Source organism: Mirounga angustirostris, unplaced genomic scaffold, assembly GCF_029215605.1.
Source record: "Mirounga angustirostris isolate CCGP_5_RB_7025 unplaced genomic scaffold, mMirAng1.0.hap1 SCAF_9, whole genome shotgun sequence".
NCBI lineage: Eukaryota > Metazoa > Chordata > Mammalia > Carnivora > Phocidae > Mirounga > Mirounga angustirostris.
Window position 1 is genome coordinate 142,189,684 of NW_026991717.1, and position 27,753 is coordinate 142,217,436.

The 27,753-nt window shown below is 47.4% G+C and overlaps 2 protein-coding genes across 3 annotated transcripts in view; both read left to right on the forward strand.

Moving 5' to 3' along the window:
- TRMT61A (tRNA methyltransferase 61A) overlaps window positions 1-5,557 on the forward strand; it is a 36,105-nt gene extending 30,548 nt beyond the window's left edge. Inside the window, exon 6 of the transcript XR_010405341.1 lies at window positions 4,945-5,557. The gene's annotated coding sequence lies outside the window, so the exon portion shown is untranslated. The remainder of the gene's footprint in view (window positions 1-4,944) is intronic.
- LOC123861951 (cytochrome c oxidase assembly factor 8) lies at window positions 24-27,753 on the forward strand. 2 transcript variants are annotated; one of them, XM_045901592.3, is made up of 5 exons: window positions 32-227; window positions 14,065-14,262; window positions 15,182-15,245; window positions 23,805-23,895; window positions 27,368-27,753. In XM_045901592.3, exons 1-5 carry the CDS (start codon window positions 105-107, stop codon window positions 27,468-27,470), a joined length of 579 nt encoding a protein of 192 aa, XP_045757548.1. In that variant the 5' UTR covers window positions 32-104; the 3' UTR covers window positions 27,471-27,753. The 2 variants fall into 2 exon arrangements, with proteins under 2 accessions (XP_045757549.1, XP_045757548.1); XM_045901593.3 differs by lacking the exon at window positions 23,805-23,895 and having other exon boundaries at window positions 24-227.

The window sequence follows — 27,753 nt, forward strand, 5'->3', positions numbered from 1 at the left end:
CGGCCGCGCCGCTCCCTCCCGCCGGCTTTGCGACCGTGCCGTAAGGCAGCCCCTCGCGCCGGCGCGCCTCTGCCGCGCGCCGCGGCAGCCCGGGGACGCGGGCCATGGCGGCCCTGCGAAGCTCGGGGAGGGCCTTTGTCCCTCCGCTCTGCCGTGCCTTCGCTGGCCCCGGCTGTCAGCTCGCCCCTGAGCGCGGCGCGGAGCGCAGGGATGCGGCGTCCGGCCGGGTAAGCGGGGTCCTGCCGAGGGCGGGCCGCCAGAGGACTGACCCGGGGACACCTGGGGGCCCCGCACCCCTTTGTGCCTCCAGGAGCAGGGCCCGCGGGGGGCGGGGGCGCGCGACCTCCCGGCCCCGGAGGCCCCCGGCGACCTGCGTCGGCCGCCTTGGTGTCATGGAGCCGAGGGTGTCGCTGCCACCCGGGCGCTGTTGACGGAACTTCTGCTAATGCGGCAGAGTCAGCTGGCGAGTCTACGCACCTCTCCGCTCCTCGAATTTGATTCCTACGGTTGAAGAGCTCTTGATGCGCACGGCATGCTTTGCTGTGGTCTCGTTTTGTCTTCGTTGGGATTATAGCGGTTTTCTTCAGGCGATGGCACACTGAATCGCTGTATCTTGTAGCACTGCCCCTTGAATAGTTTTTCTTGTTTGGAAACTATGCGCCTACGTGCATTTCACGGGTGGAAGGTTAATGGTCAATAACCTGTAGCAACAAAAAATGACAGTTTTTATGAATTGCACTTCTTTGGGGAAGGACGTTTTGTCTACGAAGTCCTAGGCTTTGATTCCAACCGTCATGCGAAAATGTCGACTGAGGTGTGGAACGGGCTGCAGATAAAGTGTTCAAACAAAGCATACATATACTAACCCCGAATTTGCCAACAGGCTAAGGATGGAGGCGGGAGAACGTGGGGTAGAAAAGCCAGTGAAGACTTCCAGAATGTGCCTGCCTGTAAATTTTCATTTATTTTGGCTTGTCACTGTTAGCTGCTTTTATAAACGCAGCTTTGAAGTTCTGTCTAGTTTTCAGTTTAGACGAGAAGTTAGCAGGGCGACTGGTCCCCTCACTCAGTTCCCTGTTAGAGTGGCCACAGCTGTGACTTACATTCCTACAACATAGAGACCCACCCAGCATCTCAGTCTTCGGGCAGGAGGATATTCATGTATTTGAAAATGCTCTGGGAGGGCAAACTTCACATCAACAAGTGTCCCTAGGATGAGGACTTACCGTAGCTTATTGGAAAAAAGAACACACGAGGGGCACCTGGCTGGCTCAGTCGGTGGAGCATGCAACTCTTGATCTCGGGACTGTGAGTTCCAGACCTGACATTGAGTGTAGAGATTACTTAAAAATAAAATCTTAAAAAGAAAAAAAAGAACACCACACACAGTTTTCTTTATTGTCACATAGCCTTGTGGTTAAGATGAATCTTACCGTGGGTCTAATCCTCAGGATGAGACCTTTCTTCCTGTTGTAGTCCCAAGTGACGAGGAAGCTGGTGCCGCTCACCTGCTTAAGCCTGTGACGGTGTTGATTGTGATGATGCTGAAAAGTGAAGCAGCTGGCCCATGAGTCAGACCTTGTTCTGTTCTAGCATTATGACTTGTGGTGTTGTGTTTTTTTGTTTTGTTTTGTTTTTTAGGATGTGTGCCCCATTATGCTAGCTATTATACGGAACTTAAAGGAACAGTTCTTACTTCAGGGCATTTTGTGTTTCCTGTGTGTTTGGTCTTGTCTTTGTTTGCTGAGTATATGGCTGGTTCTCCAGGTAATTAAATTCCTGCAGCACAGAGAGATTGTTGTCTTTCTGACTTTGATTTTAAATATTAGGTGTTCTTAAAAGTAACAGGTTGTAAACCTTCTGTTTTCTTTATTTAAATAGATGTGTTTTAATCCTGTATGTTTAGTTCACACAACATATTTTTAATTAACTTTTTTTTTTTAAAGATTTTATTTATTTATTTGGCAGAGAGAGACCCAGCGAGAGAAGGAACACAAGCAGGGGGAGTGGGAGAGAGAGAAGCAGGCTTCCCACGGAGCAGGGAGCCCGATGCGGGGCTCGATCCCAGGACCCTGGGATCATGACCCGAGCCGAAGGCAGACGCTTAACGCCTGAACCACCCAGGCACCCCTTTAATTAACTTTTTAAATTTAATTCCAGTATAGTTACCATACAGTGTTATATTAGTTTCAGGTATACAATATAGTGATTCAGCACTTCCATACATGACCCAGTGCTCATCACAAGTGCGCTCCTTAAGCCCCATCCTCTATTTCCCCTATCCCCGCGGTAACCATCAGTGTGTTCTCTGTAATTAAGAGTCTGTTTCTTGGGGTGCCTGGGTGGCTCAGATGGTTAAGCGTCTGCCTTTGGCTCAGGTCATGATCCCAGGGTCCTGGGATCGAGCTCCACATAGGGCTCCTGGCTCAGCGGGAAGCCTGCTTCTCCCTCTGCCCCTCCCCCTGCTTGTGCTCTCTCTCTCTCTCTCTCTCTCTCTCTCTGTATCTCTGTGTCTCAAATGCATAAATAAAATCTTTAAAAAAAAAAGAAGAGTCTGTTTCTTGGTTTGTCTGCCTCTTTTTTCTTTCCTTTCTTTGCTCCTTAGTTTTGTTTTTTAAATTGCACACATGAGTCTTTCACTGACTGACTTATTTCACTTAGCATACTACTCTCTAGATCCATCCATGTTATTGCAAATGGCAAGATTTCATTCATCAATCAGTGGACCCTTGGGCTGCTTCCAGATCTTGGCTATTGTTGATAATGCTACTATAAACAGGGGTGCATGTATCCCTTTGAATTAGTGTTTCTGTATTCTTTGAGTAAATACCCCGTAGTGTGATTATTGGATCGTAGGGTAGTTCTATTTTTAACTTGTTGAGGAACCTCTATACCGTTTTCCACAGTGGCTGCACCAGTTTGCATTCCCATCAACAGTGCGGGAGGGTTCCCCTTTCTCCACATCCTCACCAACATCTGTTGTTTCACACTACATATTTTTCATTAATTCTTTGTTCTCCATTGGAATTAAGGAGAGCTGCTTTTTTTTTTTTTTAAAGATTTTATTTATTTATTTGACAGAGAGAGACACAGCGAGAGAGGGAACACAAGCAGGGGGAGTGGGAGAGGGAGAAGCAGGCTTCCCGCCGAGCAGGGAGCCCGATGCGGGACTCGATCCCAGGACCCTGGGATCATGACCTGAGCCAAAGGCAGACGCTTAACCATCTGAGCCACCCAGGCGCCCCTAAGGAGAGCTGCTTTTAGGGTCTACATGATTTATTCCCATCTCCTATCTTTGTACCACTTTTTCTTCCAAACCCAACTTAAAAAGTCAGCTCTTGGGGCGCCTGGGTGGTGCAATCAGTTGAGCATCCGACTCTTGATTTTGGCTCAGGTCATGAGCTTAGGGTCACAATATCGAGCCCCACGTCGGGCTCGGGCTCACACTCAGCGGTATCTACTTAAGATTCTCTCCCTCTCCCTCTGCTTCTCCCCCATACCCTTTCTCTCAAATGAATAAATAAATTAAAAAAGAAAAGTCAGCTCTTGGGGCGTGTGGGTGGCTCAGTCGATTAAGTGCCTGCCTTCGGCTCAGATCATGATCCCAGGGTCCTGGGATCAAGCCTTGCGTTGGGCTCCCTGCTCGGTGGGAAGCCTGCTTCTGCCTTCCCTCTGCCTGCCACTTCCCCTGCTTGTGCATTCTCTCAAATAAATGAAAATCTTTAAAAAAAGAAAAGAAGGGGCGCTTGGGTGGCTCAGTTGTTAGGCGTCTGCCTTTGGCTCAGGTCATGATCCCAGGGTCCTAGGATTGAATCCCACATCTGTCAGGCTCCAGGCTTAGTGGGTAGTCTGCTTGTGGGATTCGCTCTTCCTCTCCCTCTTCCCCTCCCCTCTCTCAAATAAATAAATCCTAAAAAAAAAAAATCGTGTGGTTAAACTCCATTATTCTCGAGACAAGGGCCCAAGGCCCAGAGAGGTGGAGTGACTGGCCTGGTGTTACCCAGCAGAATAAGGGCTAAAGGGAGCTGTTCTCATTCTCAGTCTGGTGTTCTCTTGTCGCCACATGCTTTTTCATCGAATGAAGTGATTACAGGGTTTCCCCTTATTCTGTTAATGTGGGCAATTGCACTCATTTCTTGTTACTTATGGGAAATTTAAAACATGCAAAAATAGAAGATTATAAAGAATTGCTGCGTATCTAGTACCCTGCTTGTATAGTTATCTACTCGGGGGTGTTTATCTCATCTTTACCCCATCCCTCCCCCCACTCCCAGATAATTTTGTGGCCAATATCAGATTGCATACTTCATTTGTAACTATTTCCATATGTACTTTAAAAGATACGGATTTTGGGACGCCTGGGTGTCTCAGTTGGTTAAGCATCTGCCTTCAGCTCAGGTCATGATCCCAAGGTCATGGGATTGAGCACCCCCATCAGGCTCCTTGCTCACTGGGGAGCCTGCCCGTCCCCCTGCTTGTGCTCTCTGTCTCTTTCTGACAAATGAATAAATAAAATCTTGTATATAAAGGGATGCCTGGTGGCTCAGTTGGTTAAGCGTCTGTCTTTGGCTCAGGTCATGATTCCAGGGTACTGGCATTGAGTCCCATATTGGGCTCCCTGCTCAATGGGGAGCCTGCTTCTCCCTCTGCCTCTGCCTCTCCCCCTGCTTGTGCTCTCTATTTCTCTCTCTCTGTGTCAAATAAATAAATAAAATCTTTAAAAATAAATAAATAAAAAATATAAAAGACACGGATTTTAAAAATACATATAAACATAATAACTAAAATATTATAATTCCTTAATTCCAGCAAATGTTCGGTGTTCAGGTTTTTCCGATTGTCTTAGAAGTCTTTTTTTTTTTCACATTTGCTTGTATCAGGATGCAAATAAGGTCTACACATTGCAATTGATTGATATTCTTTTATTTCTCTTTTGATCTATAGGTTTTGACCATCCCCTTCCACTTTTCAAAGCAGTTTATTGGGAGCAGGGGAAGGATGTATCCTGTAGAATATCCCACAGTCTGCATTTTGCTGTTGGCTTTCCCCTGGTGTAATTTAATGTGTTCCTCCCATCTGTGTGTTTCCTGTAAATGGACAGCTGCAATCTAGAGCCTTGACCACATTTAGATTTGACTTTTTTTTTTTTGAGATGACTACTTCATTGGGAATTTGTCTTCTAACATCAGGATTGATTGATTTTCCGATGTTAAACCAAGCTTTCACTCCCAGTATAAACCCAGTTTGGTCCTGGTGTGCTGGTCTTTTGATGTACTCCTGACTGGTATGCCGAGGCGTCTAGCCTCTGTCTAGATGGGAGGCAGGGGATTCCAGCCCTCCAGAAGGTCAGACTTTCAGTTCCCATCTCAGAAGTGTCAGGACGATAGACCAGGAAACACCTGCAGGAACACTAAAATTGGCCAACATCTGTTCCTTTCATCTTTGCCCACTGGTTTCCCCAGTGGCCGATAATGTGACACCTTAACTCAGGAGCTTTGTGGTATGTGTAGGTACTTCTGGGAAGGAGGGCCTGGGGGAGAGTCTTCCATTCCAAATCCTGGCTTGGGGGGGGCGGGCAGAGCAGGAGTGTGCCGGGAGAGCTCGGGGGCCTGCTGTGAAGCGGAAGGGATGGAGAATGAAGCGGGGCCTACACAGCGGGACCAGGAGAAGCCCAGCACGGGGCTGCCTGGCTGGCAGTTTGCACTTCAAGAGGAAAGACTGGAAGGTTAGTGCCCCACCAGACACAGTGATGAAAACTCAGTCTGACAAGTAGCTGCATGCACGGTCCTTCCTCTGTGAAGAGGCAGAAACTGTCGGCCGCTTGCCAGCGGAGCTGTTGGGTCCCAGCTTGCGCGGCGCCCGCCTCCCGCCCCTTCCAAGACAGCCACTCCCCTTCGCGCCAGCCGCGCATTACATGCTGATGCTGTAAGAGCCACAAATTACAGTAATGACTCTAACCTCAAAGGGATTCTTCCTTTTTACAGAGGGCTTTTTCCTCCCCCAAACCCCTTCTCCTCCCTTTTAAATAGCTGTTCTTGGATGTACAAAGACGGAACATATATTTATAGGGGAGAGAGAGGAGCCACCTCTGCTACAATTAAGATAGGATCTCTCAGATTATCATGGAGAACTGAGTGTGGTTGACAGCTCACCCGTCACGCAGAGTACTGGAGCGATCACGAAGCGACAGGTGGAAGAGTAACTGAACTCTTCTGGTGCCACTTTGAGCTTCCTTCGTTCCGTGTGGGTCGGTTGAAAAAGCCATGAATTGTTGGGATGGCTCCTTGACGTTTCCTGATAGGCAGCCTGTAAGAAGAAGAGACGGGTCCAGGTCTGAAAGGTGGTAAAACTGGTGAAGCACAGTTGTGGTGAAGCCTGCCCGTCTGTCTCCTTGCTGCTGTCCTTCAGCGTCGTCGGTCAGCTTGGGGAAGGGGAGGAGCCCCCAGCTTGGGATGGAAGTCCGCAGGGGTGAGCCTGGGCTGGCCATCTCTGTTTCCACCCACTGGGTCCCTTTGTGTGAATCACCTTTAGTTTCTAAGACTAAAGGCTTTGGGGCAGAAGTCCAGAAATATTCGTGGAGGGTTTTTTTTAAAGGCTTTTTCCAATAAAATGGAAACTAGAGATCATATATTGTTTTTAGAATGATGGATAAAATGTGAAAGATCTACATATTGCCATCCTGCTGTTGCCTTCTGAAAAGGATTGTTAGGCCAGTCTAGTATCAGATCAGTATTTGATGATGACAAGCAGCAGTTTCGGGTCTTAGGGAAGCTGATTAGGGTGTCTTTCTGCCAGCAGGGCCCTGTTGCTGTCACACAGGAAGGAGGAATTCAATCCCCTCTGTGAACTTGCTGGCCCTTCATTTGGAACTTTCCACCTTGGCAGTGCCTCTTCTTTTTTTTTTTTTTTTTTTAAGATTTTATTTATTTATTTGACAGAGAGATAGCGAGAGCAGGAACACAAGCAGGGGGAGCACGGGAGAGGGAGAAGCAGGCTCCCTGCTGAGCAGGGAGCCCGATGCGGGGCTCGATCCCAGGACCCTGGAATCATGACCTGAGCCGAAGGCAGACGCCCAACGACTGAGCCACCCAGGCACCCAACTGTGCCTCTTCTAAAGTGTCCAGCTTTGCCTGAGAAAGACACTTCAGAAGTACTAGGCAAAAGTAAACACGATCAAACGTAGGGATGTCAGAATCTGCAAGAAATGAATGCAGAATGAAGTCAGACTGAGCAGGTCTGTAGGGCGCAGCACTCCGGTGTGGGTGGGGACCTGCAGCAGTCGTGGCCATGCAAAGGTGACAGCGGTGGCTGGACTGACCCCCCCTCCCCCAAGTCAGCTGGTCAGTCTGGCTCCCACATCCTCTGCCGCTCTGGCCTGTCCACCTACACCAGCCCTTCCCTGTTCTCCCACTGTGCGTGAGTCTGACTCCAGAACGCTCAGTGAGGCTCTGCTGCTCTGACTATCCAGACTTTGGAAAATCTAGAAACTTGTCAGGAACTAACAGTTAATGATCCTCAAGAACCCAAAATGTAGGGGCGCCTGGGTGGCCCAGTCCTTAAGCATCTACCTTCAGCTCAGGTCATGATCCCAGGGTCCTGGGATCGAGCCCCGCATCGGGCTCCCTGCTCAGCGGGAAGCCTGCTTCTCCCTCTGCCTCTGCCCCTGCTTGTGTTCCCTCTCTTGCTGTCTCTCTGTCAAATAAATAAATCAAATCTTAAAAAAAAAAGAAAAAGAACCCAAAATGTAAAGAACACTCGACAGCAATGACTTTTGGCTCATTCAGAACTCCTGAACATTCTGATGCTAGTTCATCAATAATTGCCATCTCTGATTTGTTAGGTGTCTTTCCACCAAATAGTTCATATATATTGAGCTTTTTTGAAGATGGAGTGGATTTCTTGCATAAAGAGAGAGAGAGAGTCAACAGGAAAGATTAAGACTGGGAAGAACATTGTTCCAACAAGTGCATGTTCCAACCGTAGAACAGACAGACGCCGCGGTCCGTGCCGCCATGGGCTCGCAGTCTAGTGGGAAAAGCAGGCACGAACAAGCGCTGTGAGGAGCCACGGGGAGCACCTGGAGATGTGCCCTTGAACCTGTGGTCTGTGATGATGGGGGTGGGGGGACCACAGGGAGAACATGTGCAGTCTGAGGAGGGACAGAAGCAGGCTGGTGTGTCATTGAAGGAGGCTCCTGTGTGGGGGGAGGGCAAAAGCCCAGACTGCCAGACCACAGGGAGGGGTTAGACTCTCTCCCGGGGGTAATGAGTAATCACTGAAGGTTTTAAGGGAAGGGGGAGCATGGTTTGAACGGCGGTTTTGGAGAGATTGCTTCGCTGCATCGCTGGGTGTGGAGACAGAGTAGACAGGGAGGGTGTGGTCCCGAGGCAGCTGGAGCTGCTCAGACCGGCCCATCACAGGATTGTCATGGAGGCAGAAACAGGGCGCTCTGCGCAAACGCTGTAAACCTCACCACAGGAGGAGATGGGTGCGGCTTTTGAATCCTTCGAGTCCTGGTGTGGGGATGCCAGAGTTCAGCGTCTCCTGGGGCCAGGGCAGAAACCAGGCCAGGATTGTGCAAAGCTTATTCCTTCAGCCCCAGAGGAGGAGGTTTCTCAAAGGATAGCATGTGACTCTTTTTAACTTTGGTCAACAGTAGGTTCTTACGTCTGCTGCTGTGAGAAAAAGTGAAAGTATTGGCAGTGATCATGAAATAAGCTAACTTGAAACAGGTGGAAAGTTGTCAGTCTAGCAACATCATCCTCCAGAAGTCTGAAGGTGATAACAGAGGAAAAGTACTGGGGGAAGCAGCAGAGCCTGCTCAGAGGCATTGCTCAGAAAGTGAGGCTAATTGGGCAGAGCTCTTTTTTTTTTTAAAGATTTTATTTATTTTTTTGACAGAGACACAGCGAGAGAGGGAACACAAGCAGGGGGAGTGGGAGAGGGAGAAGCAGGCTTCCCGCGGAGCAGGGAGCCCGATGCGGGGCTCGATCCCAGGACCCCGGGATCATGACCTAAGCCGAATGAGCCACCCAGGCGCCCCGCATGTTTCACTTTTATCCTGTCCTTACTATCAAGTAACCTTTGTATCTGAAGTATACAAACTCGTCACTGGCAACCCTGGGTTGGCTAGTAGTAGAGGATGTTGGCAGAAATCAGTGAAAGGACTGCAGTGAGGTAATGCTTGTGCCTAGAGAATGGTTGCAGTGAGAACAAAGGACGCACTGCTGGAGGGAATGTAAAGGCGCAGCTGCTCTGGGAAAGTTTGGCGGTTTCTCAAGAGGTTAAACATAGAATTACCATATGACCCAGCAATCCTTCTCCTATGTATACACTCAACAGAGTTGAAAACACAAAAATCTGTACACGAATAGTCACAGCAACACTATTCATAATAGCCCAAGGGGCGCCTGGGGGGGCGCAGTCAGTTGAGCCTTGGAATGTTGGTTTTGGTGCAGGTTGTGATCTCATGGTCATGGGATTGAGCCCCGCGTCGGACTCCATGCTCAGCTCGGAGTCTGCTTGGGGTTCTTTCTTTCTCTCCCTCTGCGCCTCCTGCTGGTGTGCGCTCGCTCATTCTCGCTCTCTCAAAAATAAATAAAAATCTTAAAAAAAAAAAAAATAGCCCCCACATGGAAACAACCCAGATGTTCTCAGCTGATGAATGGATAAACCAAATGTGTTATATCCATACTATGAAAGAGCAGTCAGCCATACAAAGGCATGAAGTACTGACATGTGCTACAGCGTGGATGAGCCTTGAAAACAGTTACGTGAAGGAAGCCAGTCACGAACGAGCACAGACTGTATTATTCCATTTACATTAAATGTCCACAATAGGCAGAGCCATTCAGGTGGAGAGTAGAGCATTGGTTGCCAAGAGCCAGGGGAGGGAGAATGGGAGTGACTGCTCATGGAGACGGGGTTTCTTCTTGGGGTGGCGACAGTGTTCTGGATTGGCAATGGTTGCACACCTCCGGGAACATGCTAAAAACACTGATTTGCATACTTTAACGGGGTTAATTTTATAGTATGTGAATCATTTCTCACCAAAGCTGTTGTTAAAACAATGAAAACAGTTTGTAAGAATCAGTTGTCTCTGTGGAATTTACAAGGAAGGGTATCATAGTTTGTTATTATTGTTTGTGAATGTGTGCCACACATCCTTATATCAGCAAAGTTATAATCCTATACGTCCCTCAGGTGTACTAAACACGCACCAGCACATTGCTCAGGGGGCGGCCCCATCGATTCCTCACCACTGCCCCATGCTTCTCCCTGCTCCTCCACCTTACAGCTCCCAGATCCACCCCCAACCACAGCAGAGAAAGGCTCCTGGCTTCTCTGCCCCCACAGAGTGCTCGCATCCCCCCAGAGCAGGCCTGGCGGGGGCCGGGGGGGTCCCTCCTTGCACTCCTCTGGGGCCTCCTTCGGTGTCATCATTGCTCTGGAAATGTTGCTTGAATTTCAGGAACATCTCTGCACATCTATCTTGGCAAACTTTTCCAAGCATATTTTTTCTATGAAATAACAGTACTTTTATTTTTTATTTTTTTAAAGATTTTATTTATTTGAGAGAGAGAGGGAGAGAGGGAGGGAGGGAGAGCACAGAGGGAGAGTGAGAGGGAGAAGCAGACTCCCCGCTGAGCAGGGAGCCCGATGTGGGGCTTGATCCCAGGACCCTGGGATCATGACCTGAGCCGAAGGCAGACACTTAACCAACTGAGCTGCCCAGGCGCCCCGAAATAACAGTACTTTTGTTTGTTTGTTTTTTAAGATTTTATTTATTTATTTGAGAGAGAGAGAATGAGAGACAGAGAGCACGAGAGGGAAGAGGGTCAGAGGGAGAAGCAGACCCCCTGCCGAGCAGGGAGCCCGATGCGGGACTCGATCCCGGGACTCCAGGATCATGACCTGAGCCGAAGGCAGTCGCCCAACCAACTGAGCCACCCAGGCGCCCCCTGAAATAACAGTACTTTTAATCTGTGATTATTGACATGCATTATAAGTTAAACATTTGTATAACAGGCTTTGAGTGACCATGGTTGTTTTTTTTTTTAATTTAAATTCAATTAATTAGCATATAATGTATGACTAGTTTCAGAGGCAGAGGTGATTCATTAGTCTTTTATAACACTCAGTGCTCATTACATCACGTGCCCTCCTTAATGTTCATCACCCAGTTACCCCATCCCACCACTCCCCTACACTTGGTTCTTTAGCTCAGTTCTCAAGGTTGAGTCCAGGGACCTGAATGAATGTCAGCCCACATTGCGACAGGAGGGCTGAGGATTAGACTCGGAGCTGAGCAGATGGGAACTCTCTTGCTAGGGCCTCTCCTTCCCTCCCTCCCATGCTGCTCGTGCCAGGTGGGCCATCATTAAACGCTAGCCACATTCTATTGGTAAAATGATTAGCTATTGTTTCTACTTTTTCAAATTAAATTATCAGTGAGTAGCCACGTAGACAAAATCTGCTTTAGGTTAAAATTTGCAAGCCCTGCATCTCTGTTTTTAGTTCCTTGGAAGTTGCATCTTGTAATGATGATCATGAAGTACTGAAATATCCTGAATGAAGTGCCTTCCCAAGGGAAAAGAAATATTAATTATGTTCATTGTAGTATTTTTTTTGGTGTTTGTAAGTTTTTTTTTAAAGATTTTATTTATTTGGCAGAGAGAGACATGGCGAGAGAGGGAACACAAGCAGGGGGAGTGGGAGAGGGAGAAGCAGACTCCCCACTGAGCAGGGAGCCCAATGCGGGGCCCTGGGATCATGATCTGAGCCGAAGGCAGACGCTTAACCACAGAGCCACCCAGGTGCCCCTGGTGTTTGTAAGTTTTAACCATTCTTTTAATTGACTTTGGGGTGTAATTTGTATACAGTGAAATGAATACACCCATTCAAAGTGTACATCTGATGAGTTTTAACAAACATGAATCTTTGCAGTTGCCACCCCAATAAGAGCAATCCCTTCCACCCTCAACCTGACAATCACTGATGTGACTAATTTTTTTCCTAGAATGCCACACAGTGCAATCCCATAGCACATCCTCTTTTGTGCCTGGCTCTTTCGGTCTGTATATTCTAAGACTCATCCATGCTCCTTTCTGTTGCTGCTGGTTTTCCAGTTTTTGATGCAGGGAGGGTGCATGGGAGATACTCTTATTGGAGGTAGAAGTCATGGTCAGTAGTGTGTTGTTGTTATTGTTGTTTTAAGTAACTTATAAGAGATTTCTTTATTTTTATTATTTATTTATTTTTTTAAATTTTTTTTTTTTAAGATTTTATTTATTTATTTGAGAGAGAGAGAATGAGACAGAGAGCATGAGAGGGGGGAGGGTCAGAGGGAGAAGCAGACTCCCCACTGAGCAGGGAGCCCGATGCGGGACTCGATCCCGGGACTCCAGGATCATGACCTGAGCCGAAGGCAGTCGCTTAACCAACGGAGCCACCCAGGCACCCCTTATAAGAGATTTCTAAATTGAGTGGTACTTTCCCCATGAGTTTTGGTTACATTGATCTTTTAACGGACAAATGGAAAGCTAGTCTTTTGACTACTCAAGTCATCTTTTTGTTTTAATATCAAGTTTATTAAAGCCCAATTTATATTCAGCAACACTCACTGCTGACAGACGTGTGCACCAGTGCCGCAATTCAAGATAGAGAACGTTTTCATCAGCCCAGAAAATTCCTCTGTAGTCACCCCCTTCCTCCACCCCACCACCTGTCTTTTCCACAATGTCCTTTGAAGAGAATCCTATGGTATGCAACCTCTTGATGTGGCTTTTTCAGTGAACATGATGCATCTGAGATTCGTCTGTGTTGCACGTAGTTCTCTATTGTTGAAGAGTACCCATTGTGTGGACGCACCATACTTTGTTTTTCCACTCACCAGTGGGAGGACATTTAGGCTCTTTTCAGCTTTTGGCAATTATAAATAAAGCCACTTTTAGCAGTCACATACAAGCTTTTGTGTGAACATATGTATTTGTTCATCTTGGATAAATACGTAGGAGTGGGTTGCTGGGTTATATGTGAGGTGTATGTTTAACGTGTAATGGACTGCCAGCTTTTTTCCAAAGCGGCTGCACCAGTTTGCATTCCCACCCGCGACGTGTAAGAGCTCATGTGTTTTACATCTTCAACAGCACTTGCTATTGTCAGACGCTTTTGGGGGTTGTTTTAGCCATATTAAAAGATGTGTAGTGATATCTCATTGTGGTTTTGATTTGCATTTCCCTGAGGACTAGTAATGTTGAGCATGCTTTTATGTGCTTATTTGCCATCTATATATCTTCTTTGGAGAAAGTTTTATTTGGCTAATTTGTCCATTTTTAAATTGGGTTGTCTGTTTTCTTCTTATTATTATTTTTTTAAAGATTTTATTTATTTATTTGAGAGAGAGAGAATGAGAGACAGAGAGCATGAGAGGGAGGAGGGTCAGAGGGAGAAGCAGACTCCCTGCCGAGCAGGGAGCCCGATGCGGGACCCGATCCCGGGACTCCAGGATCATGACCTGAGCCGAAGGCAGTTGCTTAACCAACTGAGCCACCCAGGCGCCCCTGTTTTCTTATTATTGAGTTTTGAGAAATTTTATATATTCTGGGAAAAAGTTCTTTTTCAGATTTGCATATATTTTCTCCCAGTCTGTGGCTTGTCTGTTTTATTTTGTGGATTGTGCTTTTGGTGTTGTATCTAAGCAATCGTTGCCTAGTCTAAGGTTGTAAATATTTTCTACTGTTTTAGAAGTTAGAGGTTTTATAGTTTTAGATTTTACATTTAGGTCTTTGATCCATTTTGAGTTAGTTTTGTATACAGTACAAAGTAAGCTTGAGGTGCTTTTTTTTTTGCATTAGGATTGAATTACCCCAGTCCCATTCTTGAACATGTTCTGTATAATGTTCATGTTAATAATATTTATTATAATTCTTTTAACTTGGATATTCTCTGACAGATAGTCTTAAACAGAGAAAGCTAATGAGGGACTTTAATAAATCTAGACTGTTCATTTTATACTACTAGGGATTCATTTAGTTTATGTTAACCCTGTGCATTTTGTTAAAGGTCTCAGGATTCTGCCCTCCAAGAAAATCTTGCCATGATTGGATAGGACCCCCAGATAAACATTCAAACCTTCGACCCGTTTACTTTTACGTCCCCGAAAATGAATCACCGTTGGAACAAAAGCTAAGACAATTAAGACAAGAAACACAAGAATGGAACCAACAGTTCTGGGCAAACCAGAATTTGACATTTCGTAAGGTAAGCTTAGATCAGAGGGCCAAGTGAGAAAGAAATAACACAGGTGGCCACGTGGGGGCGCTAAATCCTTAGTCTTTGCCTTTCTGTTACTTGGTCAGCCTTGGTCCCTCCCTCCCTCCCTCCATCCCTTTCCTTTCTCTCCCTTCCCTCTTTTATACAAATAAACGTATGTGAATGTATGTACGTATATAATTTTTAAGTCAATATTGTAACTGTGCATAAGAAATACTGATCATCGTAACATCACAGATCTTGAGGCTTTCAAGCAGTTAAAAGGAGTAGCAGAGCCAGAACTAGAACAGGTCTGTGTGTGTGTTTATGAAAATATGGGTTTGTTTTTGTTTAGAGATTTTATTTGTCGGAGAGAGAGAGTGAGAGAGAGAGGCAGGCAGAGGGAGAAGCAGGCTCCCCGCTGAGCAAGGAGCCTGATGTGGGACTCGGTCCCAGGACCCTGGGATCATGACCCAAGCCAAAGGCAGACGCTTAACCAACTGAGCCACCCAGCCATCCCGAAAATATGGGTTTTTGTGATGTGATTTCATTCTGAGGATTCAGAATTCTTAACAGCACATTGTAAATGAACTATATGAGAAAGAAGTAGAAATATTCTAATCCAGAAGGAACGTATTTAAGCTTTGTATGTCTTACTGTTTGGGCGGGCTATGTCAAATGGACTATATTTATTTTATTCTGTGGATTTATAAACAGTACCTCCCAAAGTTTATTAAACATCTTGTTTTCAAATCCTACTTCAAGCATGGGACTTTAAACCATATTCAGATGGCTTAAACCAGGTTTGGAGATGGGTCCTTTCTTAGAAATCTCCATCCAGACTTGTCCAGAACACTTCGAGCTGTGTCCTAGCCAAGGAAAGATGGAAAGATGAAGAAAGGGCGTTCTGATGGTTGTCTTCTTTTAGGAAAAAGAAGAATTTATTCACTCAAGACTAAAAGCTAAAGGCCTGGAACTGAGAGCTGGATCAGGTTAGTTCATTTGTCCTTTTTCTCCTAACATTGTGTTTGTTTGAGTAACTGCATAAGAAGATAAAAAGAAAGGATGTCAGAGGCGCCTGGGTGGCGCAGTCGGTTGAGTGTCCCAACTCTTGGTCATGATCTCAGGGTCGTGAGATCGAGCCCCTCATTGTCAGGCTCCACACTTAGTGGGGAGTCGGCTTGAGATTCTCTCTTTCCTTCTGCCCCTCCCCCTGCCCCCGTCAAAAAAAGAAAAAAAGAAAGATGTCAGATGAAGGAGAGAAAGCTGAGGGGGCAAGTTGTGGTCTCCTTTGGGGCAGGTGCTCTGAGTGTGTACGGTGGGTCTGCCCTCCTCCTGCTCCCTCTTTTCCCTTTGGGGGAGATCATCCCTCTCCTGATTTTAGGTCATTCTAATCGATGACTTCCCTCTGACCTTTGAACATCTATCCCAAAGTCCCATGGCTTCTGCAGCGTTTTTCTCTCCTATACCAGCTCCACTTCCTGCATTCCTGACCTCCCTTCATAGCCCCACCAGCCCCCAGGAGCCGCAAACCTCAAATCCGTCACCTCCCATTTCTCTATGAGGATTACCTCTTAAACATTTCTCAGTACTCTGACCACTCCCTGTCCTTGAAACATTGCTTTTCGTTCAGGCCTTTGTGAGTTCTGTGACTACTGCAGCAGCTTTCTGATTGGTTCCTTGACCTCCAATCTTTAAATCAGGGGTCGGCAAACTTTCTGAAAAGGGCGAGATAGTAAATAGTCTCTTTTTCTGGGCCATGTCGGGTCTCTGTTTCAGCTGTTCAGCTCTGTTGTGGGAAGGCAGCCATGGAAAATCCATAGACTAGTGGGCATGAATGTGTTCCAGTAAAACTTTATTTACAAGAGCAGGGGTGGTGGGCCACATTTGGCCTGCAGGCTGTAGTTTATCAACTCCTGCCTCACATTCATTCTTTGTAGTGTAGCCAGGCTGTCCTTCCCCACGTGCAGATCTGACATTTGTTGCCTAGCTTAGGTTTTCAGACCCCTGTGACTACAGAATAGCAGCTGTGCTCCCAGCCCAGCTCCCCTCTTTCACGTCTCGTCCCCCGTGCTGTGTGCTTGGCAGACGGGAATGCTCTGCTCCATTCGGTCCCCTCTGCCTACTGAGCTGCCTGCTCTTTTTTGGGTAGAAGATCTAGTGCTCAAAAAAAACCTTTGATCATTTTCTCTTGCTGTTGATGTTAGGCCTGAATAACATTTCAAACTGTTTGTTAAACAGATTTCTACTGTCAAAACATTATTCTCATGGAAAATCTGAAGCCATTGACCCCAAAAGCCATGTCTGTCGTTGGGCTAAAGCACCATCCCTCTCTCCCTGCTAATCCTTCACCTCACCTGGATCTGTTCAGGCTACACAGCTGGTGATGATGGGCTTTGCTGTTTGCTGTCATCTAGGTGCTGTCTTGGCGGCGGGAGCCAGCAGGAGAGGGTGCTGGGTCCCAACAGTAAGTGTAGAATAGTGGCTCACAATTTCAGACCCTGACCATGCTGGGTACTATGCTAAGTCCTTTGCTTGTGTCATCTTTTTATTTCCCACAGTGACCGAACGAAGTAGGTCCTGCTACTTTTGCCATTTTATTTTTATTGTTTTTTTAAAGATTTTAGTTTTTTGGTTTTTTTTTTTTTTTAGATTTTATTTATTTATTTGACAGAGAGAGATAGTGAGAGCAGGAACACAAGCAGGGGGAGTGGGAGAGGGAGAAGCAGGCCTCCTGCGGAGCAGGGAGCCCGATGTGGGGCTCGATCCCAGGACCCTGGGACCATGACCTGAGCCGAAGGCAGACGCTTAACGACTGAGCCACCCAGGCGCCCCAATAAATAAAATCTTTAAAAAAAATTTATTTTTAAGCAATCTCTACACTCAGTGTGGGGCTCGAACTCACAACCCCGAGATCAGGAGTCACACGCTCCACTGACTGAGTCAGCCAGGTGCCCTGGGAGGACTCCTTTTGATCCTTCTGTAAAGGAGTGTGCTGAGGGGACACAGGTGGCTCAGGCCCCGGGCTGGGGTAGAGCTGGGCCCGGGCGTGGCCTGTTCTCAGCTGCTGGAGCCATAAACAGCAGCCCACCCCAGGCCTCAGCCTTCTCTGGCCGTGAATGGGCTTTCTCCGCCTCCCAGTGTACCTCCCTGGTTCAAGGGCAGGGCGCCTGGAGGCTCTCCTGGGGCGGGGCCTGGGGGCCCGTGGGGAGGGGCCCTGGAATCAGGGAGGCCGAGGCTCGGCGGGTTGTGTTGAGTGAGCGGGGCTGCTGCTGTGGAAACGGGGCCTGGTGGCGGCGCAAGGCCAGTGTAAACCAGGGGGGCTGGACAGAGGGTTGCGTCCAGGAAACAAGTGACACGGGAACAGCGGATGATAGAGCAGAGATGCCAGGGGCAGTCTTGCTGAAGAGCATGAACCAGTTTGTAGAAATGACAGAGTACGTGTGGGTGAGGGTGTGGCTGCAGATTACAGTGCGTATTGGGACAGCACCCAGGAATCGCTGTGTGCTCTCTGAACTCCTGGGGCGTCTCCCAGGAGCGGCTCGGTGCTGCTGGAGGGACAGTGCGGTACAGCGCTCGGAGGTGGTCAGCGGCAGGAGAACATGCCAGCCTTCTTTCCAGAAGCACGTGACTGCCAGCAGCACACATATGCCAGGAAGCAGGAGAATTTTGATCACAGAACATCTAAGAAAGAAAGCATCCTAGAGGAAAACATGAGAGAGTCAGCCGCTTGTTCCTTGCAATGTTATCTTTTTTTTTTTTTTTTAAGTAGGCTCCATACCCAGCGCCAGAGCCCAGCACAGGCGGGGCTCGAACTCACAACTCCTAGATCAAGACCTGAGCTGAGATCAAGAGTCGGATGCTCAACCGACTGAGCCACTCAGGCGCCCCCACAGCATTATCTTTAACTGCAAAAAAAAAGCTGGGGGGAAGTATCTAAATTCCAGTAATCACAGATTAGATAAGTGGCCCTCCCACTTGGTGGATGTTCACTGGAATATTCTGCAGCAATGTAGAAAAATTACTGAATGTCCAGTGCAAGAAGCAGAACACCATGATTTCAGCTCTGCCTGTCCCCAAATTAAGTCTCATTTGCCGAGCCGCAGTGCAGTGGGAGGATTCTTGCTTCTAATTTCTTTTGTTGCAGAAGTAAGTTTTCATGCAGTGGGAAAGCCAGCTGGTATGTATGAACCCCGCACCCGGTTTTCAGTAGACGTATAGTGAGGTAGGTTATGCTGCCTACCTTCCTCTGTTTACTTTCATTAGAGCTCAGTAGCATGTTGCAGTGTTGGTAGGCATGGGATCTGAGTAACTTAGTGCACATTTCGGTGCTTCTGCTTTATGCTGAGCTCTGGCCTTGGGGTGTTTGGACAAGACACCGCACCAGACCAGCAGATGAAGATGGCACCTGACATTCCTTAGAACCCTGGGGCTCCTGCCGTTCTGCCGGCAGTGGTACCGAGTGAGCGCCGCGTGCCAGGCCCTGCCCTGCCCACCACACTGGCCACAGCTCATCTGGTCCCAGAGCAGCCTTATGATGTGTGCTGTTGTGATCCACGTTCGAGATCTGAGAGGGGCCAAAGTTCTGGGCCGTCTGCCAGTGAGGGACAGAGCTCCATCTGAGCTGGGGCACTAACCGCTGTTGCTGGGGGGCGTGTCTTTAGTGCCCCGTGTGCGCGGGCAAGGCCACAGAGAGATGTGCCGGGAAGCCGATGTGAGGGTGCACACATGCCTCTCCTCCCAAGACTCCTCGTCCAGAAGACACCAGTGCTTGAGCCAGGGGTTCCGTTCCTTGGCCCTGTCGCTGCACTCAGGCCCTGACCACCCTCCTCCTCGCTCACCCTGTTCAGTCACATCTGTGCCTCTCCAGACCCTTTATTTCCTCCATGCTGGTCCATGGCTTGTGACCTGTTTTCTCCCTTCTCTACCCTGTGGGCTCCTATTCATCCTGTGAGACCCAGCTTAAATGTCACCTTCCCTGGGAACCTTTGGCCTCCCTCCCCTTCTTGGGCAGCTGGTGGTTCTCTTTCTTGTCCCACTTACCATCGATCTATTTGTTGATCGGAGGTACTTACCCAATAGTTACCATGTGCCAAGCTAGGCACCGGGACTTGTGATGGATGAGACAGAGAGCTGTAGCCTTGCCCTCATGCAGCTGACATTCTAATGTGGGCTGGGAGTGTGACCCACAGCCAGGTAGCTCAGTGGACACGTGCCGCACTCCTGGGGTATGAAGAACAACAGGGAAGTGCAGCGGGGGGAGTGGGCGTCGTACCAAGGCCTCAGAGAAGGCCCGGCTGAGGAGAGGCAGCTAGGGGAGATTTGAGCTGCTCCTCCCTGAGATGGAGGTTTTGAGGAACTGCAGGGTCAGAGGAGTGAGGACGTGTGGAACGCACTGCTGTTTACTCCGGCAGGCCCTGGGTTACGATTTGGAAGGGATGTGTGCTCGTCCTCTGTGAGGGGACAGGCACGTGCTTGGGCCGTGCCATCTGTGTGCATCTATGTCGTATGTGTAAAAGGTCAGCCACTTTCCCTTCTGCTTCTGTGGAAACGTGCCCTTGAGTTACCTTCCCAGCTGTCTCCCCCAGATCCTGATAGGGTTGGAGCATCGACCTCAGCTGTGCCGCTGGGAAACATGGCCTCCACCTGAGACAGCATCCGCAAGGGCAAGCATGCTAAAGCTGAGGTCGGAGCTCGGACACGGGCCTCCCTGCATGTGCAGGAACCCCCGGGGGCGGGTCCAGGCTCCTGCTGAGGTGGTGGGACCTGTTTGGGGCTTGGGGCTTCGGAGCCAGAGTGCCTTCACTCTGAGCCCTCACTTGGTGTCCTGAGACTGGCCTGTGGGCTGCTCTCTGGTTCCTGTCCTGTGTGGCCTTTTTAAATCTGGTGGGGGGCTCTGAGGGTGGGCGCCATGGCTGGCATCTCCCACCACACAGCACCGTGGAGGTGGCCGGGTCAGTCCCTGTGTGTCACCAGTCCCCACCAGCACCTAATGCATTCCCTGGTCCCGTGTGTGGTCACTGGCTCAGAGACTGAACTGTTAGGCCGGTGTCTGTCCCAGGCCAGGATGCATTCAAAGTGAGGAAGTATTCCATTTCCCTTATGCGGATTGCTCACGTTTCTTGTCAGAAGCTTCAGCGGGCATTGGAGTAGACACAGCGAAGCATACCACACATGACGGGCATTGGTAGACGCACACCTGCACTTGCAGTAGTCACGAAGAAATTGAGCTACACTGGAACTGTCCCAGTCTGGTGATAGGTCATTTTCTCCGTAAGGCTTTTTCCTTTTCTGAGATAGAATTCACATACCATAAAATTCACATGTTAAAAAAAGATTTTATTTATTTATTTGAGAGAGAGAACACAAGCAGGGGGCGCAGCAGGCAGAGGGAGAGGGAGAAGCAGGCTCCCGGCTCAGCGGTGAGCCTGACTCGGGGCTCGATCCCAGGACCCTGGGATCATGACGTGAGCCAAAGGCAGATGCTTAACCGACTGAGCCACTCAGGTACCCCAAAAATTCACATTTTATTTACAGTTCAGTAGTGTTTAGTATTCACAGGATTGTGCAACCATCACCATATCTCATTCCATAACATTTTCATCACCCCAGAAGAAACCCCATTCCCACTGGCAGTCACTTCCAATTTCTTCCTCCCACCAGCTCCTGACAGCCACTAATCTACTTTCTGTCTTTATGGACTTGCTTTTTCTGGACCTTTCCAGATAAATGGAAACATATAATATGTGGTCTTTTGTGTCTGCCTTCTTTTTTTTTTTTTTTTTAAGATTTTATTTATTTGAAAGAGAGTGCATGCAAACAGCAGGGCAGTGGGGGGAGCAGAGGGACAAGCAGACTCTGTACTGAGCACAGAGCCTGCCGTGGGGCTCAATCCCATGACCCTAAGATCATGACCTGAACCAAAATCAAGAGTCAGACTTTTTTTTTTTTTTAAGATTTTATTTATTTATTTGACACAGAGAGAGAGATAGCGAGAGCAGGAACACAAGCAAGGGGAGCGGGAGAGGGAGAAGTAGACTTTCCGCCAAGCAGGGAGCCCGATGTAGGGCTCGATCCCAGGACCCTGGGATCATGACCTGAGCCAAAGGCAGACGCTTAACAACTGAGCCACCCAGGTGCCCCAAGTGTCTGTCTTCTTTCACTTAAGTGCATGTTTTCAGGGTTCATCTATGTTGTAGCATGGACCAGGATTTCAAAGATTTTTTTTTTTTTTAAGATTTTATTTATTTATTTGAGAGAGAATGAGAGACAGAGAACATGAGAGGGAGGAGCATCAGAGGGAGAAGCAGACTCCCTGCCGAGCAGAGAGCCCGATGTGGGACTCGATCCCGGGACTCCAGGATCATGACCTGAGCCGAAGGCAGTCGCTCAACCAACTGAGCCACCCAGGCGCCCCTCAAAGATTTTTTTATGGCTGAACAATATTCTATTGTATGGATAGACCACATTTTGTTTATCCATCAGTTGATGGACATTTGGGTTGTTTCTGCTTTTTTGACTATTACAAAGACTGCTGCTGTGAGCAATTGTGTATCATACCTACAAGTGGAATTGCTGGGTCATATGATAACTCTGTGTTTAACTTTTTGAGGAACTGCCAGGCTACTTTCCACAGTGGCTGCACCATATTACATTCCCCCCAGCATTGTGTGAGGGTTCCAGGTTCCCCATATCCTCATCAATACTTCTTACAATTGTCTATTTAGCATTATAGCTGTCTCGGTGGGCGTGAAATGGTATCTTATTGTCTTTTTTATTTGAATTTCCCTAATGACTTAATGATAGTATTTTTTCAAGTTCTTAGTGGCCATTTGTACGTCTTCTTTGGAGAAATATCTATTCAAGTCATCTGCCCATTTTTAAAGTGGGTTATTCTCTTTTTGTTGTTCTGTTTTAAGTGTTTTCTGCATATTCTGGATGTGAGACCCATGTTAAGTAGGTGACTTGCAAATATTTTCTCCCATTCTGTAGGTCGTCTCCTTACTTTCTTGATAATGCCCTTTGAAGCACAAAAGTCTTAAATTTTGATGAAGTCCAATTCATCTGTTTTCTCTTTGCTTGTATTTCAGGTGTCATACCTAAAATGCACTGACTAATTCAAGGAGGTGAAGATTTGTCCCTGTTTTCCTCTAAGAGTTTTTTAGTTTTAGCTCTCACATTTAGGTTTTTGACCCATTTTGAGGTTGTGTTTGTATATGGTGTGAGGTAGGGATTCAACTTCGTATTTTTGCACGTGACTTTCTAGTGTTCTAGCACCGCTTGCTCAAGAGGCTGTCTCCCACCCTCCCACCCCCCACTGAATTGTTTTGTTACTTTCACTGAAAATCACTTGCTCGTAAATGTTTGCGGTTATTTCTGGACTCTGAGGCCTGTCCTTGTGTGAGTACCACACCATCTTAATTACTGTAGCTTTGCAGTAAGTTTTGAAGTTGAGAAAGGTGAGTCCTCCAATTTTGTTCTTCTTTTTCAAGATTGTTTTGGCTGCTGGGTTTCCTTGCATTTTTACATGAATTTTAGGATCTGGTTGTCAATTTCTGCCAAAGGCCAGCTGGGATTTTGAGAGGGATTGTATTGAACCTGTGTGTCAATTTGGGGTGTGTTGCCATCTCAGCGGTATGAAGTCTTTAAAACCATGAACATGGGATGTCTTTCCATTTATTCATGTCTTCTTTCATTTCTTTTAGCTGTGTTTTATAGTTTTCAGTGTGTAAGTCTTATACTTTCTCTCAAATTTATTCCTAGGTCCTTTATTATTTTTGATGCTATTGTGAATGAAATTGTTTTCTTTCTTCTTTATATTTATAATCTTTTTTTTTAATTAAGTAAACTTAATGCCCAACGTAAGGCTCAAACTTACGACCCCCAGATCAAGAGTTGCATGCTTCACTGACTGAGCCAGCCAGGCACCCCTGGAATTGTTTTCTTAATTTCATTTTTTGGATTGTTTATTGTTGGTGTTTAGAAAAATACAGTTGATGTATGTATTTTGATCTTGTATCCTGCATCTTGCTGACCTCTATTAGATCAGTAGTCGTGTGTGGGTTCCTCCCTGTTAAGTCTTAATGTTTATTTTTATTTTTATTTTTTTTGAAGATTTTATTTATTCATTTGACAGAGAGCATAAGCAGGGGGATCAGGCAGGCAGAGGGAGAGGAAGAAGCAGGCTCCCTGCTGAGTAGGGAGCCCGATGTGGGGCTCAATCCCAGGACCCCGGGATCATGACCTAAGCCGAAGGCAGTCGCTTAACTGACTGAGCCACCCAGGCGCCCCAAGTCTTAATGTTTGTTTGTTTGTTTGTTTGTTTATTTTAAAGATTTTATTTATTTGACAGAGAGAGACACAGCAAGAGAGGGGACACAAGCAGGGGGAGTGGGAGAGGGAGAAGCAGGCCTCCCGTGGAGCAGGGAGCCTGACGCGGGGCTCGATCCCAGCACCCTGGGATCATGACCTGAGCTGAAGGCAGACGCTTAACAACTGAGCCACCCAGGCGCCCCCCAAGTCTTAATGTTTAAATTGAAATTAATTTTCAGGTCAAAAAGCAACATTAGATGCAGAAGAAATGGCTGACTTTTACAAGGAATTTTTAAGTAAAAATTTTCTGAAGCACATGTATTATAACAGGTATGTTTATTTTTTTTTTCTAAAATCTTGAATATTATATCCATATTGGGTAGGATTATTTCCTTATTTGTATTTAGTGACATTTGTGTTTATATTAAAGGTAGATGTTGCCGTAAACTTAGTTTTTACACTTTTAAATAAAGTTGACAGCGTAAAGATATTTGTGTGGCAACCCCATAGCAGTTCGTACCCCTCGTGCTTGGACAGTGGGTTCTAAACAGCACTTTCCACTAAAGGGAACCTGGGCTCCTTGGAGAGGTTCTGGGGTGGGAAGAGCACATGATGAGTCGAGACACCTTGTGTCTGAAAGTGTGGAGGCTCAGAGACCAGCGGGGTCACATGAGAATGGTGCAGAAGCCAACTTGAGGGGCTCCCATAGGCCAAGGATGAGGCCACTTCAGCCGCACAAAGGAATGACCACAGTGGATTAAAATATATATCAAATATGCAAAGATCTTTGCAATCATAACAATATTGAAAAGCTCACAGTAGGGGCGCCTGGGTGGCTCAGTCATTAAGCGTCTGCCTTCAGCTCAGGTCATGATCTCAGGGTCCTGGGATCAAGCCCCACATCAGGCTCCTTGCTCGGTGGGAGGCTTCTTCTCCCTCTCCCTCTCTCCCTGCTAGTGTTCCTGCTCTCGCTCTCTCTCTCTGTCAAATAGATAAATAAAATCTTAAAAAAAAAAAAAAAAGAAAAGCTCACAGTCACCTCTGGATATAGGTAGGCTGCCAACTCATTATTCTGAAAATTGATAAATAAAAGAATCCAAAGAATGCACACCTTTCGTGTATCAACTCTATTTCAGGGTAGCCATATGAAGGAGCATTTTTCTTTGTAGAAGGATGACAGCTAATGCAGAAGGAGTTAGAAAGTTAACATTTTCCCAATGAATAATGGATCTGGGTCACAGTCACTCACAACCACTAAAACCATTGGGTAGGAAAGCTGGTGGGGCTTTATAATACATGGGTCAGGGTGATTGCTCCTGAGCCCCGGTGCACCTTGCTGTACACAGTGGGACCCCTGCTGCATGCCTCTGTGAGGTGCAGGAGGAAGTGGGGGTGCCACCTGGGAGGCGTTCTTACCAAAAAAAACCAGAGAGGAATCTAGGCAGACCTCGAGACTTAATACCAGTTCACAGGAAGAAGGTAAAGGCTGTATGGGGTGAGGGTGAGAGGGGTTCATAGAAGACCACGTTTAAAATGATAGCCTGAAGATATAATCCCAGAATGTTGGAAATTCTGCAAGAACAAATCCAGTTTCAACAAGTAACTAGACTTTTATTTATTTTTTTATAAAGATTTTACTTACATATTTGAGAGAGAGAGTGAGCGTGCACAAGCAGGCGGAGAGGCAGGCAGAGGGAGAGGGGGAAGCAGACACCCTGCCGAGCAGGGATCCTGATGCGGGGCTGGATCCCAGGACCCTGGGACCATGACCCGAGCCGAAGGCAGAGGCCTAAGGGCTGAGCCGCCCAGGCACCCCAAGTAACTAGAATTTTATTTTTATTTTATTTTTTTTTAAGATTTTATGTGATGGAGAGAGACACAGTGGGAGAGGGAACACAAGCAGGGGGAGTGGGAGAGGGAGAAGCAGGCTCCCCCCGGAGCAGGGAGCCCGATGCGGGGCTCGATCCCAGGACCTTGGGATCATGACCCGAGCCGAAGGCAGACGCCTAAGGACTGAGCCACCCAGGCGCCCCAGTAACTAGAATTTTAAACAGGAGGGGGATCTATTTCAGATTAAAAGAGGCTTCATGCAGTGTACGGTCTTCACTTGGGTCCTGATGCAGACAAACCGCCTGTAAAAGATACTTTGTTAGAGGAAATTGAAAAGTGGCTGTATATTAGGTTGTATTGTTCCTTTTATCAAATGCAATGGTAGTATTGCGGTTACGTGTTTTCAAAAAGGGTTTTAACGATACATAGTGTGTATTTCCAGGAGAAATGATAGGTTCTGACGTTTGAGATGTGCTTTAAAAGGTAACTGGCAATGTCCGGCCAGGCAGGGGAGGTAAGATCTAAAGGATGGTGGTAGTGGTTGAGGCTGGGCGAGCTCGAGACCAACACGCAGACAGATCAGTCTCTCAGTATGTGCATAGTGGGTTAGTGTAGTCCGTTACTCTGAGCTAGCTAAGTTATTCAGTCAAGCCAGTATAAGTTTTATTTCTCTAGACCTTTGATTTCTGGTGTGGACCCATATCATGTTTGCACCACGCCTCATCCCCGGTGGGCTGGGTGTGTGCCGTGTGGGGTTCAGAGCAGAGAGGACCAGCCTTACCAGATGGCAGGTAGCAGAGGGCCTCAGCGTCCCCTTCTGTGCCCACGCCACCTCCTGCCCTGCCTTCCCTATGGAAACGGGAAAAGCTGAGTTTCCCTACACTTTGTCAGAGTATTGATGGAGTAGAATCTGGCTGTTCCTTAGTAGCATAAGAACTTCAATTTCGATGGGATGGAAGCCTTTCTTGTTCATTTATGGCACTGCTTCCCATTTATAACATCAATTAAGTGGATAGAAACAAGATCGTTCTCATGAGGAGAGGGGTTTTCTATCCAGCCACTGCAAAGGCTCCAGAAAAGGAGCGCTTTTACCTCTTGGTACTGCTTCTTTTGAGCCCTTGGTCACTCTCCTTCCTTTCTACTGAGACCCAGTAAATCCTTTGAGTCCAGTCTGAAATAAAAGTCCCATGTGCACTCATTAGCTCATTTGGCTGAAAAGCATTGGTACTAATTGGCATTTCAGCTTCCAAGGGCTTAGCATCATAAGAGTCTGGAATGTGTGCATTCTGTTGTGGAAACTTTCCAAGCTTGGCCCATTGAGCAGTGGGGTGAATTTGCAATTTTCGGCATGTTTTGTACAGTAACTCATGGGCAAGTGAGCCTGAGACTGTGAACTCCATCCTGGTATTTGTATGAGAAGCTCTGGAACTCTTTCCTTAGAGACACAGATTACACAAAAGCTCAGATCATTTAGAAAAAGAGGATGTGGAGCTTTATGATGTTGGCAGTCATGGTAAATTAACTTCTCATGATGGAGTACCCTGTCCTGTGCTTCTTATGCAAATAAGATGCCCAAACAGCATGGTCCCCACTGAGTCCTGCCAGTTGTTTGCCCAGTGGTTACGCCCCCATCACTCAACAGTTGTCTCTCTCCAGTAATGCCTTGGGACTCTGGAGGCCCCAGGCTTCTCTTTTGGAGTCTTTTAGCAAAAACCAGAGGATTGTAGCAGAATAGGAAAAGGTGGGGGTTGGGGTGCACTGGGCATTCACTTTGTTGAGCCTTATTCTCAGCCTTATTCAATCTGGGGGGAGGAAGGAAGGCTCTTATGGCCAGTTTAGCTTTAACGAGGGCAGAAAAGGGAAGAGACAGTGGGAAAGGTGGAGGGTAGTCAGGAGGACTTGCCTGTGGGCCTGGGCGCTAGTCCTCAGTTACTGGGGGGATGTCACATGTTCTTCTGGTGTTTCTCTGTAGAGACTGGTACAAGCGTAATTTTGCCATCACCTTCTTCATGGGAAAAGTGGCCCTGGAGAGAGTTTGGAGCAAGCTTAGACCAAAACCAAAGACCAGCACCTAGGAGCCCACCCTGACCCGCCCACCGCCGCTGTCGGAGTTTCCTGGGAGTTTCCTGGGAGAAGCGGCTGCTCTGGGAATCCCTTTTACAAGGGTTCTAAAAACCTGTAAGTGAACTGAGTCCCACGCCTACTTTATGGGGGCCCCTTGGCTTATGTCAGCACAGGGTGGACTGGGAGAGTGGGGGTCCTGGTGAGCTGTGGGCCATGTGACTCTGTCCTGACTGGGGATTCCAAGCTGGCCCTGGGTCATGGACATGATGTTAAATAAAACCCAAGCACTGTGTA

What these genes read in the sequence shown, in the direction of transcription:
- LOC123861951 (XM_045901592.3), top strand. Translation starts at nt 105, where the DNA reads ATGGCGGCCCTGCGAAGCTCGGGGAGGGCCTTTGTCCCTCCGCTCTGC. An exon ending in GGGATGCGGCGTCCGGCCGG is followed by an intron (nt 228 to 14,064) that starts GTAAGCGGGGTC and finishes ATTTTGTTAAAG; the next exon opens with GTCTCAGGATTCTGCCCTCC. An exon ending in GGAACTGAGAGCTGGATCAG is followed by an intron (nt 15,246 to 23,804) that starts GTTAGTTCATTT and finishes ATTAATTTTCAG; the next exon opens with GTCAAAAAGCAACATTAGAT.